General features: G+C 38.5%; 1 protein-coding gene across 3 annotated transcripts in view; it reads right to left on the bottom strand.

Moving 5' to 3' along the window:
- The window catches only part of Cntn1 (contactin 1), a 321,618-nt gene that overhangs the window by 30,252 nt on the left and 271,386 nt on the right, over positions 1-19,980 (bottom strand). For all 3 annotated transcript variants that reach the window (XM_042265297.2, XM_042265298.2, XM_076556639.1), the window contains 3 exons: positions 11,233-11,419; positions 8,256-8,368; positions 6,753-6,909 (listed from right to left, as the gene is read on the bottom strand). In XM_042265297.2, coding sequence (XP_042121231.1) covers positions 6,753-6,909; positions 8,256-8,368; positions 11,233-11,419 — 457 coding nt within the window. The remainder of the gene's footprint in view (positions 1-6,752; positions 6,910-8,255; positions 8,369-11,232; positions 11,420-19,980) is intronic.

The following is a 19,980-nucleotide window of genomic DNA, read 5'->3' as shown; positions in this document are numbered from 1 at the left end:
CCTGTCTGAAGAAACCATAAGATGTGCTGCTAGAGAGAAGTAGCTCAAAGCTTCTCAAATCCAAGCCAGACTATGGGGCTTCTGGGGCTGAGAAAGCTGGAGGGGTCACGTTACACTGGCCATTGAGTGTGACTGTGAATTGTCTTTTGAAATCTAATCTAGTTGCTTTAGTCAACATATTGCTCTTCCATTTTAATGCTCACTACACACATCCAGGAGTTCAGTACAAGGCCGTCCAAGAGGGAAGTGCTTTGAGATATTATTGATGGCTTAGTGGTAATGAAGGGGATCCTACTTCAGAGTCAATTTAAATGGAAGCTAGTTTTAAGCAAAAAGTTATATAGGCTAGATTAATCTTCTCAGACTCCCATTTAGCTCCCTCACAAAAAGCAGTAAAAGGGACAAAATATTTGATTATTTCAAAATTGTATTATATATATATATATATATATATATATATATATATATATATATACATACATTTCTGGAATTATTTCTGACTGGGCCTAATTATAAATAAAATTTATTAAATTATGTCAATGGACTTCCAAGAAAGCCATTTGGATATAACACTATTGTCAAATAAGAACCATTCTAATAGCAGTGGGCATTTACGAAGTTGTAGTTTTCATAGTAATTGCACTACATAGTTTTCTGTAATTAAGAAAGCAAGTGAAATCAAGTTAGAACTAGCATGTATACTACTCTTTCCCTCCACCCCCAGCACATCATACACAAGTAGAAGCTCAAAAGAATTTGGGGTTTTGAGAATGCTTATATAGCTGGCTGGGTATGGTGGTACACACCTCAGTGAGTGATGGAGACAGGAAGGTTGGAGTTCAAGTTCACCCACAGCTATATAGTAAGTTCAAAAACAGTCTGGGTTACAAAATAATCTATCTAAAGAAAAAAAAAACAAGAACAAAAGCAAAATAAACAAAAAAAGCAAATAAGTTAACAAAACCCTGAAAATACCCATATGAGATGTATCTGCAAAAGTGCACGGTGCTACATGTCTTTAATCTCAGCTCTTGGGAGGCAGAGGTATGAGGATCTTTGTGAATTTTTTTTAAAGATTATTTACTTATTATGTTTACAGTGAGTGTTCGGCCTGCAGGCCAGAAGAGGGCACCAGGTCTCATTGTAGATGGTTGTGAACCATCATGTGGTTGCTGGGAATTGAATTCAGGACCTCTGAAAGAACAGCCAGTGCTCTTAAACTCTGAGCCATCTCTCCAGCCCCAGATCTTTGTGAATTTGAGGTCAATCTTCTATACATAGTGAGTTCTAGGCCAGCAAGGGCTACACAGTAAGACATATCAATAGTAAAAGGGGACTATAGCAATATGGATTTCAAGTTTAATGTATGGACCAAGTCTCTACCTTCCACTGACCTTTTGTCTATTTATACTGCATTACTTAGTCACTAGGAAAGAAAGCATGGGGATGAAGGGGTTAAACATTCAACATTCCTGCACAGCACTCTCATTCTTTCTCTTCTACTGAACAGGCGAGAGGAAAGAGAAAAGGCAAAGTGTTTTCTATTTCCCTGTAAAGGCAGTGGCTTTGGATATACAGGCTAAATTAATAGCTTAGAGCTACCCAACAAAATATATTAAATGTTTCTGTCATTTCTATTAACAGTGAGATTTATTACCAATAATTAGATTTCTGATTTATTAGAAGACATAACATTAAGAAAATGAATGTACAGGACTTTTAAATCAAAAGAAAAAAATGCCCCACTCTTTTAAAAATAAAGCTTTGACTTCAAGACACTTCTTTCTGGTCTAGACAACATCAGCTTTGAATCATTCTATGGCTGTAACCTTATAATTTCTCTCCTTAAATTACACGGCCTTAACACACATATGTACACACACACACACACACACACACACACACACACACACACACACAAAAGAATCCAATATGATTTTCCAAGTGAGGAAATCTGATCCTGTTTTCCCCACCTTAAGGCTTTCAAATGTTACTTCTTGCCCTTGCGAAGAAGTCCAAACTAAAATTTCCCTGAAAGACATCCTTGTTTGGGCTAAAATGGCCTGTTTAAAACTAAAAATGAAAATCAAGGCTTAAAATATGCAGCTCACACATAACTCATTTAATAGATGGCTCTCTGTGGATCATAGAACATCATTGTTAACTAATAATTTAATGTTGCTAGCAAATATGAAACCATGTACATTACCTTACTGGCTTTAATATTTATAACATTGTAGCTTTCTATAATTTTAGCTTACATTATAATGAAGTATAGCAGTGACAGATTTTCAAGACACTGTAGAGTTTATTAGATAACAAACTTTTGATGAAAGCATCACAGTATTTTGTTTGCCTTGAGCTATACTGGAAACATTTAATAAGGAATAATTCATCACAGCAGAAGATGATGCTCATGTCAAGGAGAAGTAGAATTATGTAGTACATTTCTAGTAAAATATTTAAGATACTTCTAACAAAGTCTTAATCTTTATACATTGCAGAATACAAAGTGTGTGTCTTTTTTTTTTTTTTTTTTTTTGAGACAGGGTTTCTCTGTATAGCTTTGCATCTTTCCTGGAACTCGCTTTGTAGACCAGGCTAGCCTTGAACTCAGAGAGATCCTCCTGCCTCTGCCTCCCGAGTGCTGGGATTAAAGGCGTGTGCCACCACGCCCGGCGTGTGTGTGTTTTTCAAGGAAATATGTCCATGTCTACAAAACTGAATGATAGCCTTGGGGTGCATAAAGCTTTTTTTCTATGTAAAAAATCATTAATTAATGAAACAGGTATTTATAAAAATTCTATGATATGCCAAATATCCCAATGAGCAAATGAGGCAGACAAGCCTAACTCCCATGGAACTTAGGTTCATAAAAATGACAGGACAGGCAATAAACACACACAAATTAATAAACAGGATAATTTTAAGCTGTCATAAATGTTAGGAAGAAATTACTGCATGTGATCAATCTGTGAGGAAGAATTACTTTAAGCAGGTAGCTGCATAAATTTGGGGGCTATATAAGTCTGTTCTGAAGCACTGACATTTGAACATAAACAAAAACAACAAGAATGAACCTGCCATGCCAGATCCAAAGAACTCCAGGCAGAGACAGGGAGCACAAAGGCCCCTAAGATAGAAATAACATCACTGGATCCAGAAGATGAAATCAATGGAGAAGAGAGATTGGCAGCACAGATTGTATAGGACACTGTAGGCCTTGGTAAAAAAATTAGATACTGATTCAATGGCACCTAAGAGCAGAGTTGCATGATTTGATTGTGTCTGAAAAGACCCCCTCAGCTGGTGCAGAGAGAATGGTGTGTTGGCTAGTATTATGTCCACTTGATACAAGTTAGAGTCATGTAAGGTGACAGGGGTTGGGGAACCTCAATTAAGAAAATTATTCAATAAAATTGGACTGTAGGCAAGCCTGTAGGGCATTTCTTAATTAATGATTGATTGGAGGAGGGCCCAGCCATTGTGGGTGGTTCTGTGTTTTCCATAAGAAAGCAGGCTGAACAAGCCATGGGGAGCAAGCCAGAAAGCAACACCCCTCCACCGACTCTATATCATCTTCTGCCTCCAGGTTCCTGCCCTGTTTGAGTTCTTGCCCTGACTCCCTTTGATGATGAACAGTGATATGGAGGTGTTAGCCAAATAAATCCTTTCCTCCTCAACTTGCTTTGGTCATGGGGTTTCGTCACAGCAGTAGCAATCCTAAATAAAAAAATAACTAACAGGCACGCTGGCTGAAGTAAAATCCTCACAGTAATCATAGAGTAGGGGAAGCATAAACCTTAGCACACTGCATGGACATGAACTGTGCCTGCCTCACTATCGGCATTTTGTATTTGTCCATTTGAGAGACACCTCAATGTTTTTGGACATTACTATCAGGAAAAGCACTAAATCCCTGCCTATAGACTTCAGACATAAAACTGAAACAAAAAAGTTTTAATGTTCTTTCAATTTGCAAGGAGGCCTAGAAATTACACATCCGTGGATATGCCTTGTTCATGGCAAATAATGCTAACTTATACGATTACTTATACATAAACATAAGCAAGAAAATTCTAGAGTGGTGCTAATTCTCAAACATATTCCATATTGATGTGTTAATTCCATAATGTCTTTGTACATTTGTGATTAGACTGAAATAAGTACTTAAAGTACTGAAAAGAAAAGCTTTTCTTTAGTTGACAAATGTAACAGAGAAAAATATTCTAGGCTTCTCTGTAGTTTTCTGCAAATGAAGGTTGTGTCTGGAGACTGAAATGTCTAATTGTCACTGCAGTGTGTGTAAACTGATGCATAATTCCTCCTAAGAGCCAACTAGTAAATTCTTAGAAAAATTTTAAGCAATTGTTAATTCACCATCATGAAAAGTGAAATTGCATAAAATATATTAGTTATATTAAAAAGATTAAAGCAAAGGTAGCAAATACTCAAAATATATTACTGCCTAATTATTTTGCTATAGTTTAACATTACTAATGTCTTGAGATTACATCCACATCCACTGCATCACAGGATACTGATAATTCGTAATGCTGTGCTACCATGCAAAGTCTTTGCCTAAACACTGGTTAAATCACATTGAAGCCTGAAGTCAAAGGTAAAACTATTTATACTATGGAGATGAGCCAACACTACCACATAGGCTCCTCTCCCTGGAAAGTCAGAAGTTGAGCATTTTCCCACTTCTCACTAGCTGTCACCCCTTGGTCACATGCATGGCTACAGTGTCTTTAAACACAAACTGTGGTTTGAAACCATGAATCAGGTTCTATTTCACCCAAGGAACAAATAAAAATAAAATGCAATGTTGCTTGCCATTAAAGCTCAGAATTTAGAAAATGTTTTTAAAGTAATGTGACATCATCTTCATTTATCAAATAGCAGTATATGAAAAGAAAGAGCAACCATGCCATGTTGTGGGGAAAAGCTCTCACTAGAGTAATAGAAATGGGATAAGTACTTTCAAAGAGGCCTGGCAATAGAGCAGTAAAATTTCTGTTAATTATTTAAATTCATCTATACAAAGACTTATAAGAAAAGACGTTATAAAAATGTACTATTACTTACAATAAAAAAACATGGGATGGGTAGATAAATTGAATATACTTGTTTGAAAGAATGTTATGTGCTGTGGAATAATCCTTTTATATTCTGTAAAGATTTGGCACTCAAATTGGTTTAATAAAAAGCTGATAGGCCAGTAGTCAGGCAGGAAGTAAAACTGGGACAACCAAACTAAGGATGCTGGGATAAAGAAGGGCAGAGTCAGAGGAGTTGCCAACCAGATGCTTAGGGAGCATGGGATGAACGTGCCATGCTAATAAAGGTGCCAAGCCATGTGGCAAAGCATAGATAAGAAATATGAGTTAATTTAAAAGTAAGAGCTAGCTAGTAAGAAGCCTGAGCTATTGGCCAAGCATTTATAGTTAATATAAACCTCAGTGTGTTTATTTGGGAGCCACTGGCATGACGGGAACTTTTACCTACAATTATGTCTATGTTTAACTAAAGTTTCTAAAATCTTGGGTGATACAGGGACAAATTCACAAGACAACCAAGGAAGGGGGATGTAGCTTGATCTACTCAACAGAAACCCCACACACAAAATTACATGTACACGTAGAGTGGCTGGGAACAGATGAAACATACCATAATTGTTCAAGGCTGTAGAGATATTCCCTAACTTTCTTAGGGATCTATATGGTCTAAATTTTTGAAAAGACACAATAACTAAAATGAAAATGTAAATGTATTTTCCTACCACTTTCTATTTGAAAAAGATATGTATGTGATATGGTAGGTTTAAGGAGAACTTGGCACATGGGAGAAAGCTAGAATTATTGTCTGTCATTGTGTTAAGGCATATTTAGTTGGCTTATTATATAAAAACACATTTATGTACTTAGCTATGAATCACTTTTCTCAATCAATCATTGTTCTCATTGATTTAGCATCTTCTATTTTTTTATATGCTCTAATAAAATTCTTAAGTTCTCATCAATCTTAATTCAATGTAATAAACATTAATAAAGAAATTATGAGAAAAATATTAAAAACTAAGCAAATAATAAGTTGAGTCACTGTCTCAACTACACAGAGTCTAACCAAGCCTGTGATGACAAGCACTCATAGGAAAGCATTGTGTATATTAAAGCACAAAGTAAGGGTCACTGTAAAGGAGAAATAATCTACTGTCTTTTCTGATTACTATATTAACATATGTGGAACAGAGAAAGATAAGTCAGAATACTTAAAATAGATTTCCTCTTGAAATATAAAAGAAATTTTGAATATTATTAAATAATTGCCTAGTATTATTGCTAGTGCTTTTAATGCCTTATACTTTAAATATGATATTCATTTTAAGATAGTCAATAAAAACATATTCAGGGTACAAACACCATATTTACATGATGTAGTAATCACCACAATCCAATAAACACCTCTAACATCTTCCATGATGCATGCTAGGTTCTGAGACACATTCATCTTAGACATTTTCAATGTCTAAATCATAGTCAATGGGCATGTGCTATGTTATGAATTTATTTTTTTCCATTCATAAGCAATGGACTGTCAAACTCTGTAGCATGCTTGACATTTGAATTTGCTTAGGAAAATGGTGATGTTGTGAATGCCAGGTCTACCTTTCCCTCCTGAGGAGCTACGCAGAGGGCACAGAAACTCACAGGTAACTTAACTGAAACAATTCTTAGATGATGGCTTACCTGAAATTTTAACTTGAGACACTACTCCATCTCCCCCATCACTGTGTGCTCGAACCTCGACAACATACTCTCCGTCTTTGGGGATTGGGACTTCTATGGAGTGTTTGTGGGTAGAGAACAACTTGCCATCATGCTGCCCATCAGGTCTATAGAGTATCTACAGAGTCCAGAATTATGAATAGTCAATGAGGTCACAATTCTGAGCCAATGACTAATGTTAACATCAGCACACAATGCAAACTCTTTGGTTCATAAAAACAAGCACATTCAAACTTTGACGGAACATTCACACTGTTATGATACCCTGAGAATTGGGTCCTGCTGTTCTGGGGCTTATTCAAAAGCATGTGCCATAAGCTCAAGTGCTTTTTTTTTGTTGTTGTTCATTTGTTTACTTTTGTTTTGAAATGACTGGACATATGCATGAAAAAGATGTATCTTTTTCAGGAAAATATGAAATGAAAGCTTGTCACATTTTGAAGTGGCCCAGCAAAGTTCTCCCAGTTTTAAGCCTTTTCCACACTATTCCTAGAGCTTTCATCGCGAGTTCAATATCATGGTATAGAGAATCCACGGAAATAACCCTTTTCCTTTCAGTTTACAGTGAGGGAGAAAGGCAACACAATAGTCAGCACCCCCAGACAAACAAAAGTGAATGTATTCCGTCTTCTGTCTAAGCAATGATTTCTATGAGAGCTCCATTCTTTAAAGCAGGTATTCTATTTATCTTAATCACTTGCCATAGATTTTTCCTAAAATCTACTAAAGATGTTTTCTTTTTTTTTAGTAGTTAATTTTATTAAATAATTTGTAAACTGAGACTAATATACTGACATTAGAAGAAATCACCTCACGTTGTCTCACCATCTTGGCATAGGTAATACCAAGTGCCAGAACATTCCTTTTTACCTGTCATAACAGTATTGGGTGAAGGCGGGACAAATCCTTCCTCTTCAGGAAAGTCATGTCCATGTCTCAATACACCTGGTTTAAATGGAGCACCAAATTCCCAGAGGACATTCTACCCACATTCTCATTCCCTTTTCCTCATGATGCTCTGCCAAACTTTTCCACCAATCAATCTGAGATGCTCTAACCCAAATATTTCTATTCAACTGAGTACAATAGTGTAGACATAGCAGAGGTCTCACCTCAATTGACACCTTTGGGACTAAACAGCATTGAACAGGGTAAGTGAGAATTTTCAAGGAAGCTTTGACAGAAACGTTAATGACATTTGAATTCAAATCCAGAAAAAAGTACTACTGGGAGATAATGAGCTCTTAGAGCTGTGCCTAAAAGGTCATTCCCCAGCCATTTCTTAGAGGCATTTTTAAAGATGTTTTCTTATCTAAAGATTTGTCATGAGACTCTGTCTTCTGACTCTGCTGTGTGGGTAGAATGAGAAAGCCAAAAGGATTTTCCTGACAGTTGAAGCCTCACATATCAGTGTTAGCAGGAATAAAGCTAATGTGGAAAATAGGCTAGGCACTTCTTATTTACCTTGTATCCTGTCACCGTAGATTCATTTGAGAGGGCAACAACATGATCCCATGTGATTATATAGTGGGAGCCAGACCTCACAGAACTGAGGATCCTTGGTGGCTGGCTGGGAGCTGTGGGAAGAAGGAACCGGTAATGAGTGGGTCACAGATTGAATCTTGGTTCTGCAAACTAGATCCCATGTGGGTCTGTGGTGCTGAGGAGAATGATGCTGTCAGCAACAGCCACCCATCTGAGGATTAATTCATATGCCAGGCACCATGCACAGCACGGCACTGTACATTCAAGAGCTCACTTAACTCACCCAGGTGTTTGTGAGGCAAGGAATAAAATTGTCTTTATTCTCTTCTCACCTGATTTCTTTCTCTTCCAGTCTCTTCAGACTGTTGCCGTCAAGGTCACCAATCTTGACCAAATCTAATGGTATGTCTTATAGCTGTTTCTGACTTTTCAGAGATGATGGTTTTCTAGATCTCTTGTTCTTTTCTCGAATCTCTTGTGTCTTATCAAGACACCCCCCCACCCTGGACTCTTTGTTGCTGTTTTCTCTCTGGTTGATCATTGTGAATTAACTCTGAACCTTCTGATCAATATACAGGTGTTGAAAGGGCTTCAGATTTGATTCTGCATACACATTCCTGCTCTATCTGTGAATCCTTCACAAACATTTAAACACTCCAAGTCGGTCTATAGCCCTAATCTATCTGCTGTCCTCTGAATATGTGTTGAACTTATTGTCTATATTGAATGTCTGATGTCCAAATATAATAAGGGTGAATTACTGGTTGCCATGTAATGTCAAGTCTGCCTTTTATGAGTATTTTCTATCATTTGAAAACTGCACAAGCACGCTTCTAGTTTCTCAAGCAAAAATCTGGTATTTGTTCTTTTCTTCTATTTATTGCCAACACCCAAGTTACCAATATGTTCAGCCAACTCCACATGAGGAATAATTTCCACATCTCTCTACACTACCTCTTCATACTAGCTGCCAATGGTTCTCTTCTCAAATCTGGAATGGCTTTTCTGCTTTTACTAATTGTGACTTAATGCTTGCATGGAAGTCAGAACAATGTTTTCAAATATCATAACTGGGTATCGTTCTGACTTAAAAAATTGGTTATTATCACACTCAGAAAGTACCCCAACTTTTAATGAGGACCTACAAAATACTCCACATTTTGCAAGTTCAACACACTCTCCCCTCTTTACTTCAGAGCCATGTTTTGGTCCTACTGGTATTTCCAAAATTAAATATTTTAAATTCTGCATATTTTTTGTATCCAAAACAGTCTTCTCCCAGCTTGTCACAAAATGGGTCCCTCTTATTTTTCATCACTTACATTCTAGCTTTCAGGGCATTGTTTCAAAGTCCTTCCAGCCACTCCTCCAGATTTGACTGCCACACAAGTCACTTTCAGTTTTATCAGTTCACTTCTCCTATTGTCTTGTGGACATAACCATATTTATTTTACAGGGTTTTAGCTTGAGTTTTAAGGTTTGGTGTGGTCTCCTTCACATCTCTTCTATGTAAAACTATTCTGGACATAATACATATTTGCAATAAGAGAATAGGATTGCTGTGGGATGTTCTGTATGTCCTGTGGGAGCCCATTCTCAGGTTCTTTGTGGCGTTACCCAGCAGGTCCATATAGAGGATGATTAGGACCATGGGCCTGAGTGCAGGTGTTTGAGATAGTCTGCACTTGGCTGTGCTGGGGGATGGTCTGTATGTCAAGTTGCTCTGATTGGTTAATAAATAAAACCTGATCGGCCGTGGCTAGGCAGGATAAAAGGACAGAAAGGCAGAAGGAGACGCTGCAGCCGCCGCAATGACCAAAGCTGCTGCAGCCGCCGCAATGACCAGAGAGGCTGCAGCCGCCGCAATGACCAGAGACACTGCAGCCGCTGCCATGACCAGCAGCATGTGAAGACGCCAGTAAGCCACCAGCCACATGGCAAGGTATAGATGTATGGAAATGGATCAATTTAAGATAAAAGCACAGTTAGCAAGATAAGGACAGTTAGCAGGAAGCCTGCCACGGCCATACGGTTTGAAAGCAATATAAGTGTCTGTGTTTATTTGGTTGGGTCTGAGCGGCTGTGGGACTGGCGGGTGACAGAGGTTTGTCCTGACTGTGGGCAAGGCGAAAAAATCAAGCTACATAGGATGAAGAAGAAAAAAATGGTGCTCCATTTGCAAAGTAAAGAAGAGCAAGATTCAAAAGAGGAAAGCTCATTGTCTGATGTCATAGGTGTAGTGCAGTTCCAAGTAGAACTCACAACCACATCTGACACTGTCTACCTCTGTCAGTGTAGTAGGAGATCCGTTCCTTAGTGATTCTTATAACATTGCAAACCCTAACGGTGAGCATTCTTAGAGATACTTGTGAATGCCTCTAGAGTCCTGCCGACAAGTGTTCCTGTGTCTACACAGTCAACTGGGTTCCAGAAGAAACGTCACAGTGAAGCTGGAGAGATAAGAATGCCCAGGTCTGAGCAGGACAGACAAACTTCTCATGTGAACGAAGAGAACAGAGAGCAGTTGCATCACCAGAGAATTTAGTTTCTATCTATGTTAAACAGTGATGGTCTACGGATAAAGCATAGGAACATGAGCACAACTGTGATTTTATTATGCTGCTGATGCATCTGTATGAAAACAAATTTAAATTAATAAACGTAGAAGGTAGACGAGTTCATTTTCTAATGGTCAGCAGTTTGAAGGAGGGTCCTTCTAAGGGTACTGAGAAGTAGAATAAAAAATGTGTAAGAGCATGCTTTTCAGGTCTCCCTTATCAACCACAGCTAGGAATGCTGAAAGACATTCTGGGGCACTATAGAGGATGCGGCATTGAAACCCAAAAGTCTAGGAAGAGCTAGATAGAACATTCTTTTCACATGTGCCTACAACCAAGATCTCAGTTTCATCAAGTAGTAGCTCTGGATGTATCTAAAATCAGGTTGTGATACTCACGGGCTTTTCTGGTGAAGGCCTCGATCACGTCGCTTGAAGGGCCACACCCGGCACTGTTGCAGGCTCCCACTTCGATGAAGTACTGGGTGTCGGGCAGAAGGTTCTCTAGCCTGGCTGAATACTCCTGGCTAGTGACTTGGACTCGATGGGCAGCTGCTTCTTTGTCATGCGCAGCCCAGTACCGAATCTGCAAATATCCAAGGGAAGTGACTGATGCTTTGCTGAGATTCAGCTCTTGGTGTGAAAAGTTTATTGCTGTGGGTTTTGTTTCACTAGTATGGTGTCACCACAGTTTCAGTGACACATAACAGCACATCTACCCTTTTATTGGCCTTTGCATTGTGAGATCTAACTAGTGCAATTAAATAAAAATCTACACTCCATTGTTGCCTTGTGTTGATAAGAGAGATAGAGGAGGCAGGGAGGCAGACAAGATCTACTTTCAAAATATGAAAGTGATCGTCTCTGCAAATATTTGTGACAATAACTTCAATCTTAATGTCCTGTTTTATGTCTGCTTACATGGTTGTGATCCATTATGAGCTTTTGATAGTTTGGCAGACATAGACCTAGCTTGACAAAGGTATATTTGTCATTATGTGGCCTAGAATGCACTGGCAAATAACTTTCTTCTAACAAAATCCTTTCAGATGTAAGTAGGTATGCAATACTATGTATGCATGTATATATGTGTGCTAGCTATCTACTTTCACTCCCTTAAAATATCAAATCAATACACCTAATAATCATTTATGATTATTTTAGTGTGTGTGTGTGTGTGTGTGTGTGTGTGTGTGTCTGAGTGTGTGCGTGTGCACATACATGATTGTATGCTATGGGCTACATGTGGAAGTCTGAGGACAACTTGCAGAAGCACTTTCTCTCATTCCTTCTTGTTGGCCCATTGAACTCACAGTTCCAGACTCTGGAAAATACCTAATTATTTGGTGAGTTATACAAGCTACCTACAATTAAGATATTTAAAAAAAATATTTTCCATGTTATTATTAGAAATTATTACTTTTGTTAACTAAAGCCTTCTTTGTCTCAAAGCTTAATGCAACTTACAAATTTGAATTTGATTCTTAAAATAAAGACAGGTAGGTATTAAATCAATAAATATATCTAAAACCTGAATAAAAATTAATTTTATGTGTATATTCAAATCTTACATATTTAGATACTCTGTTTACAGCAATGGGAATTTATTTTTAAAACCAGCCAAAATGCCCTGATAAAAATCACCTAATGTAATACATTAAGTTTCTCACTTATGTTAGCACATGTGTGACCATTATACATTGGAATACAGTGAGCCAAGTCCACTTGTGTAGATGAATTTCTAAATGGTCTTATTAAATAAAAAACATGGAGCCAAATATAGGGGTGAAAGCCCTAGAGAAAGATCAGGGAAATAGCAAAGCCATAGCTAACCTTACCTCACCAACTCAGCTGCTTCCAAATGCGAGTTACTTTCTGTCTACCCTCGCCTTTATTACCTTGCTGTTCTGCCGCCTCATTGGCTCTCTTAGCTCAGCTGCCTCACTTCCTCTTCCTACACAGCTCTGTCACTTTCTGTCTGTCTGTACAGACCCCCAGGTCTCTATGGTTGGTACTGGGATTAAAGGCATGCGTTACCATACTTGGCTGTGTTCCCTAGTGTGGCCTTGAACGTACAGAGACCCTGCCTGCTAAGTGATAGGATTAAGGGCGCATGCTACTGCTGCCTGACTTCTTTGTTTACTTAAAATGGCTTGCTATTTCCTCTAATCTCCAGGCAAACTTTATTTATTAATTCACATTTCAGCACAAATAAAGTACCACCACACACTTGGTACATTGTAAGCTTTACATGTCAGATGTGTGGTTTTCCAAATGCAGGATAATTGCTCATTATTTATTGGCTTCTTCTGTGTTATTTTACTTTCCTTTTAATGATCATTTTGATGATGTCACTATCATATTTTTTAATGGTTTTGATGGAACCACTGGCATTTCTATCATCTCAAGACAGAACAGGTGAAAATGCACCACCAGCTGATTTCTGTTGACAGGTGTGTTTCAGACTTCTGGACAGGGCAAGAAACTCTTGGGAAGACTCCAGTTGTACACGGCCATCTACACCTGGCTATTTTTGTCACACTGGTTCTGAGGATAAAACTCAGGCCATCATCTATGTGGGACTTTGAACTAGACAATGCACAAGGCATTTTTCTTGTTAACCAGAGGAGAAATACAATGAATATTAACATTCTGAGAAATTCCAGACACTTCATTAGGATCATCCACATAAAATACCTTCTAAACAAACATAGAAGGGTAGAATGCATCCTGGCATACAGCCTTCAAAACCAAGGACTTTAAGGTTCCTGAGTCTTGACATTTATATGTATTGAATAACAATTTCTTAAAGTATTATTTCATAGTAGTGCTTACATCCACTTCAAAGAGGAGTTTATAGACCATGCCGAATAATTTATGTTAACTTGACACAAGTTAGAGCCATCTGAGAGGAGTGAGCAACAATTTCAAAAATGCCTCCATAAGATCAGGATATAGGCAAGCCTATAGGGCATTTTCTTAATTAGTGATTAATGTAGAAGAGCCCAGCCCACTGTGGGCTGGTACTCCTGGGTTCTATAGGAAAGCAGACTGAGCAAGACATGGGAATTCAGTCTGCTCTCTCCTTCACGGCCTCTGCATCAGCTCCTGCCTCCAGGTTCCTGCCCTGTTTGAGTTCCTTCATTGAGTGTCTTCAATAATAAACTGTGATGCAGAATCAAAGACACAATAAATCCTTTCATTCCCAACTTGTTTTTAGTCATGGTGTTTCATCACAGCAATAGTAACCCTAACTAAGACATAGATTAAAACAATATAATAAGATTTCTATAAAATTCATGTGATAAAATGAGGACTAATTGCACAAATTTTTTACTCAAAATTCCATGCAACATTTGGGGTGTCAGATAAAAGGACATAACTGCATTTTTTAATTTAATCTTTGAAGTTATATCCTAAAAAGATGCATTCTTTTGTTTATCCAACTCTCCAAAGACCTATAGAGTTACAGTTTTTAATTAACATTTAGAACCAACAGAAGTGATGATCTTATAACTTAGGATCAAAAAGATCATTTAAAGGAGTACCCAGTGTTTTTGTTTTAAAATGTAACCTGTATGGCTTTGTTCCTATGAAATCAATATTTCACAAATAAACACAGATAGCTTCCTTGCATGGTTAGCCTTTCTTTAAATATGTTTAGTCATGACTTATGTTTTAGTAGAGTCCTAAAATGAGCAGAAGTAGGTATCTGAATGCAAAATGTGGCATTATCCCATGGACAAGAGTCAGGAGTCCTCATATCTCACTGACAGTCTAAGGGCAGTTATTTGGTATGGGAGGAAATTACTTTTCCTCATTGATATACCAACTAGTAAGGTTCTTATGTTCTAGTAAACACCCACCCCACCACCACTCACACTCCTATCAATGAACTTAATTAATTTCAGTGGGCCAAAAGAAAATATATCAAAGTACCAGGGGTGGGTATAAGAGAGCGTAATGTGAGTGAAAATGCCCCAAATTCAAAATTGTCAAAGAATATAATAAACATTTTTTCAAAATATGACATTAACATTTTCATCTGAATTAGTTGTTAATTGTGAAGTTAGAATTCATTTCCAAATAGAGGATAGACTTGGACTTCTTGATCTTTCAGTCAAGCTTATGTGTGTTAAACACTAAAATGATCCATGAGAAAATGAGTCAGTATAAGGGACACAGCCTGCAGTGTCAATTGGAGCAAATGTAACACTTTGGGTTATGATGTGCTCAGCATTCTAGATCTTTAAAAAAAAAAAAAAACTTTGACCTACTTTACTATTTGCTCTCTGTTTGTTTCATATCATATTTCTGAATTAATTTTTTCCTAAAATTGGGAGGTTTATGCAAGACATACCCTATTTCCTGTGACTAGTCCTCTAATAAAGATTTAATACTCTAGGCAAAACTGAGTATGGTACTTTAAATAAAAATGTAACAGACAAACACAGAAAACCTCAGTCTCAGCAAAAGATACAACTGTGAATTATCCAGATGCTAGACTAATGCAAGCACTAGACCATTCTATGACAATCAACAATGTCAGTCATTAAAATCTGTGTTGGTAAACCTATTGGGAGCTCTTCAAAAATCCCCTTTCATTGGGCTAGAGAGATAGACCAGGGATTAAGATCACTGGTTGCGCTTGCAGAGGACCTGAGTTCAGCTCCCAACATCCTTATGGTGGTTGATAATAGCCTGTAACTTTATTTTCAGGGTGATATGGTACCCTGCTCTGACTCAGTGGGTACTTCCCACAGCAGTGCACATACACACATGCAGGCAAAACACTCATACACAGAAGATGAAAATAAAGAAATCTTAATATTCTTTTTATTCTGGCCTTTGGTGCAAACATCAACCTATGTTGAGCAGGCTGCAGACAGTTTCTAGTGAATATAAAACAGCTTGTCTTTCTGCCTCTGCCAACAGCAATGCCTCCCCATTCAGCTTGTCTGGTGTGAAACTCACGCAGGTGCTGGCAGTGGCATGATGAGTGGAGGATTGATTGACCTTCTCTCCAAACCAGAGCCACTCTGAACCACAGATACCAAGTTTAAAAGTCTCTAGGGTGGACTGCTGGCTGTTCAAAGTAGCTGCCATTAACATTGAACACCTCTGCATCTAATGATAACTTAGTCATTTCTTCCCAACCATTCCCTTGAGCAACGTTAAAATAAGTTAAAAAAATTAAAAATTCACCTTTCCCCATTTCTCTGTGTTAGAGATGCTAAGACAGATGCCTTCTCCAAAAGAAGACAGTTGAGCCCCCTCTGAAGACTGCGACACACTCAGCTAAGTTTCCCCTGTAGCCTCCTATGGCCTGTGCATTACAAATCCCCTATGATGACTGTATTCATAGTAACTCTGCTCACAAGAGTCTTGCAATCATAGCCTATCTGGCTTATTTTCATTAAATTATTTTAGCAAATGTTCTTCCATTGAGTGAACAGACTAAGTCTTTTGTGAACTCCTGAGTAGGAGCTCAATGTTGTCAAAACACCACTGATAAGAATAACTTCACATCATAGGAAAACTGTAGGTTAAGACTGGAAGTGGGGAACTCTTTCATCAAGAAGAGTGGGAATGACTTTTAAACTTTCCAAGACACATTTTAAAATCGCACGCGCGCGCGCACACACACACACACACACACACACACACACACACAGAGAGAGAGAGAGAGAGAGAGAGAGAGAGAAAGATTAATTTTTAGATTCATCTACCTGTAGTGCTTATTTGATGTATCAAGAAGTTAATCTTGAATTGTGCCTAATTATGAAAGATGTAGGATTTTCTCACCACTGTAGCACGAATCTTAAATGGTCTTATTAATAAGAACAAACCTGAAGCCAGGTATTGGGTGAACGCTGGAAGATCAGAGAAGCAGAACAAGCCACAGGTTCCTCACCTCGCCAATTCCTCAGCTGATCCTGTTTCCTCAGATTGGAAGCCTCTGAGGCCTCATCCAAATGGATCTCAGCTGAACTGCTGCTCAAAAGCCTGAAAGCTTAAGGAGCCAAAAGCTTCTAGTTCCTCATCAACATGCTTTAAATACCTTTCTGACATCACTTCCTGGGATTAAAGGCTCCTGTTGCCATGCCTGGCTGTTTCCAGTGTGGCTTTAAACTCACAGAGACACAGACGGATTTCTGCCTCTGGAATGCTAGGATTAAAGGTATGAGTGCCACTATTTTCTAGCCTCTGTATCTAGTGGCTGTTCTGTTCTCTGACCCCAGATAAGTTTATTAGGGTGCACAATATTTTGGGGAACACAATACCTCCACACACCACTGTATTTTATTTCATAATTTTAATATGATGATTTTGTTATAACTCAGATTTATCAGGTATTTTAGGAAAGGGAAGGGGCTGTTTTTCATGACCATCTATGTCGTGAAATGCATAGGCTTCTCACATATTTTAAAATCAAAACAATAATCCTATCATAGTCGGTCTGCCTCACCCCATATATTCACAGGAATATTTTCTTACAGGGGAAGTAAGTGCCGATTCCTTTTTTCTTTTAATCTTTTATTCTTGTCTTTTTGATAGTCAAGGTTCTGAATGAGAAGCTTTTAAAGAACAAATAGAAAGATTTTCTAAGATTTACTTCAAGCATTGTAAATTGTTTGTTCTCAGGACAAAGTCCAGATTAAAACCTGACTATGTAAATTATCAGTCAGACGTGGTGTGTGAATTCAGTGGATGAACTTTATTATGTATTCAATAGAGACTCAAAATCTGCTTTCATCCTTGGATCCATGAATATCCTAGTCCTCCTCCTTCTCCTTTCTTCCTCCTCTTCCTCTTCCTCCTCCTCCTCCTCATCATCATCTTCACCATCACCATTGTCACAGTCACTTCTAAAGGCCCGGGACACAGAGCAGGGAAAAGCCCACATGTGGGTTAAGTTCCTTTCCATGATCTGATGAGGCAAGTGTGACTTCCTCAGCTTTAGACATGAGGAAGCTGAGAATGTTTGTGTACATTCTCCCCAAGCTTGCTGAGGGACAGAGATGGTACGTGGAGCCATGTTGACTTTGCACAGAGTTCATAACTTTGTATAATGTCATGCTCCAAAGCGCCAGAATTCTGGGAGACTAAGCTATGACAGGGTACAAGGCTCTGCTCTTCAATTTATCTTCTGGAAAAAAGCCTATTTGCCAAAGATCACTTTTCGCCCTTTATGAATACTTAGTTGTAATACATTCTCAGGCAAAAAGCCCATTTTCTGATTGTTGTCTGAATGACTGACATCACTGTATAGCTTTCCACATCTTTTTTTTTACCATGTTGGTTGAAATATATATGACAAAGTTACTATATAATTATATATCATGTTCTTTTTTACATTTTTGTTTTATGTATAGGGTACTTTGCCCTCATATATGTATTTGGAACATGTGCATGCCTCGTACCAAGAGAGGCCAGCACAGGGCATCAGATCCTCTGGAATTGGAGTTACAAACCATTCTGAGCCAACATGCAGGTGCTGGGAGAGGATACCAGGTCCTCCTAGAAGAGCAAAGCCACTGCTCTTAACCACTGAGCCATCTCCCCAGTCCTCTCACAAGCATGTTCTTAATAGAGGAAAAAAGCACATTAGTGCATTGACTCAATGAGATAGATTATATATTTTAATTTTATTGGATAGAGAAAAATAATATAAAAGATGGAAAAAAAACTTGTAGTCCAAAATTTAATTTTTGTTTTAATCATTAAATACCAATGTGCTCTCCCGAAGGCACAAGGCTTATTGACAGAGGTTTACAGCATCTGGTGAGTCTTTCCTTGATGCTGCTTTCCTACCTGTTCAATGTGATTCAGAGTGCTAATTTGTAAATACTGGGTACTTTTAGTCTGCTCTTGTCATTTACAGCCTCCTTAATCTGAACCCTTGCAAAAACACCTGGAGATCTACCCAAATCCTGACCTGTGGTGCAACAATTCCTTCTTGTTAGTCTGTGTCTTTCTGCTTAAAGGCTTTGGTTCCTTTTGTGGCCAGATCTCAGAACTCCAGCCTCCAGAGAACCAATATATAACACTTCATTGAACAGAACCTTATTATTACTATCAGAACTTGTGATGATCATTGGTGACTGTTAATTGATCAGGAATTAGAATCACAATGGAAATAAATCTCGGTATATCTATGAAGAATTTTCTACTTTGGGTTAAGAGGTAGGAAGACCCATCTTAAATGGGGGTAGTACTAGAATGTGAAGACTCCAAGCCCACATCAGCTCAACCTCTCTGTATTCAAAGAGCTGAATGGAAGTTATCCTCGGCAATGGGGCCTCACTGTCAATTTTCAAAGGACAACCTTCTGGCCTAGCATCAGTCTTTTTGGCTGTAGAAGGTACTCTGCAGGTTACAGAAGGAGAAACCTAGACACCAACCCAGCCACAAAACCATCCACCTATGGTTTGTTCTGCCTGCAGGATTTGCTGGGCAATGGCACAGAGCATGTGGGAATGGCCAACAAATGTTTGGTTTAATTTGAGGCCCATGCCACAAGAGGGAGGCAATAACCCTACACTGCCTGGATGACCAGGAACCTGAGACTGGATAGCCTAGAGATGTAGGGTAGAACCAAACATGACTGGAAAAAAAACATCAGTGAAACAATTCCTATGATATTCTGCTATACTCACAGATTAGTGCCTTGTCCAGTCATTATCAGAGAGGTTTCCTCCAGAAGCAGATGGGAGCAGGTGAGTACAAGCTCATAGCCAGACATTATGTGAAGAAAGAGTCTAAATTGAAGGGCTCATTTGGGTCCCTCCTCTAGGAGATCAGGAAAACCCATGGAAGAGGGGAAGGAAAGACTGTAGGGGTCAGAGGGGATGGAGGACACCAGAACATGGCCTAATGAATCAACTAGGAAGGGATCACATGGGCTCACAGAGACTGAAATGACAAACATGGGGTCTGCATGGAGTGCAACCAGGTCATCTGCGTTGTTATGGCTGTTATCTTGATGTTCTTATGAGACTCCTAGCAGTGGGAGTGGGTGCATCTCTGACCATTTTGCCTGCTCTTGAGATTCTTTGCCTTCTATTGGGTTGCTCTGTCCAGCCCCTATTTGAGGGTTTTCATCGTATCTTATTTTATCTTGCTTTGTCCAGTCTGGCTATTGTC

Source organism: Peromyscus maniculatus, chromosome 20 (genome assembly GCF_049852395.1).
Source record: "Peromyscus maniculatus bairdii isolate BWxNUB_F1_BW_parent chromosome 20, HU_Pman_BW_mat_3.1, whole genome shotgun sequence".
Lineage (NCBI taxonomy): Eukaryota > Metazoa > Chordata > Mammalia > Rodentia > Cricetidae > Peromyscus > Peromyscus maniculatus.
This window is presented reverse-complemented; position numbering and strand designations above follow the sequence as displayed.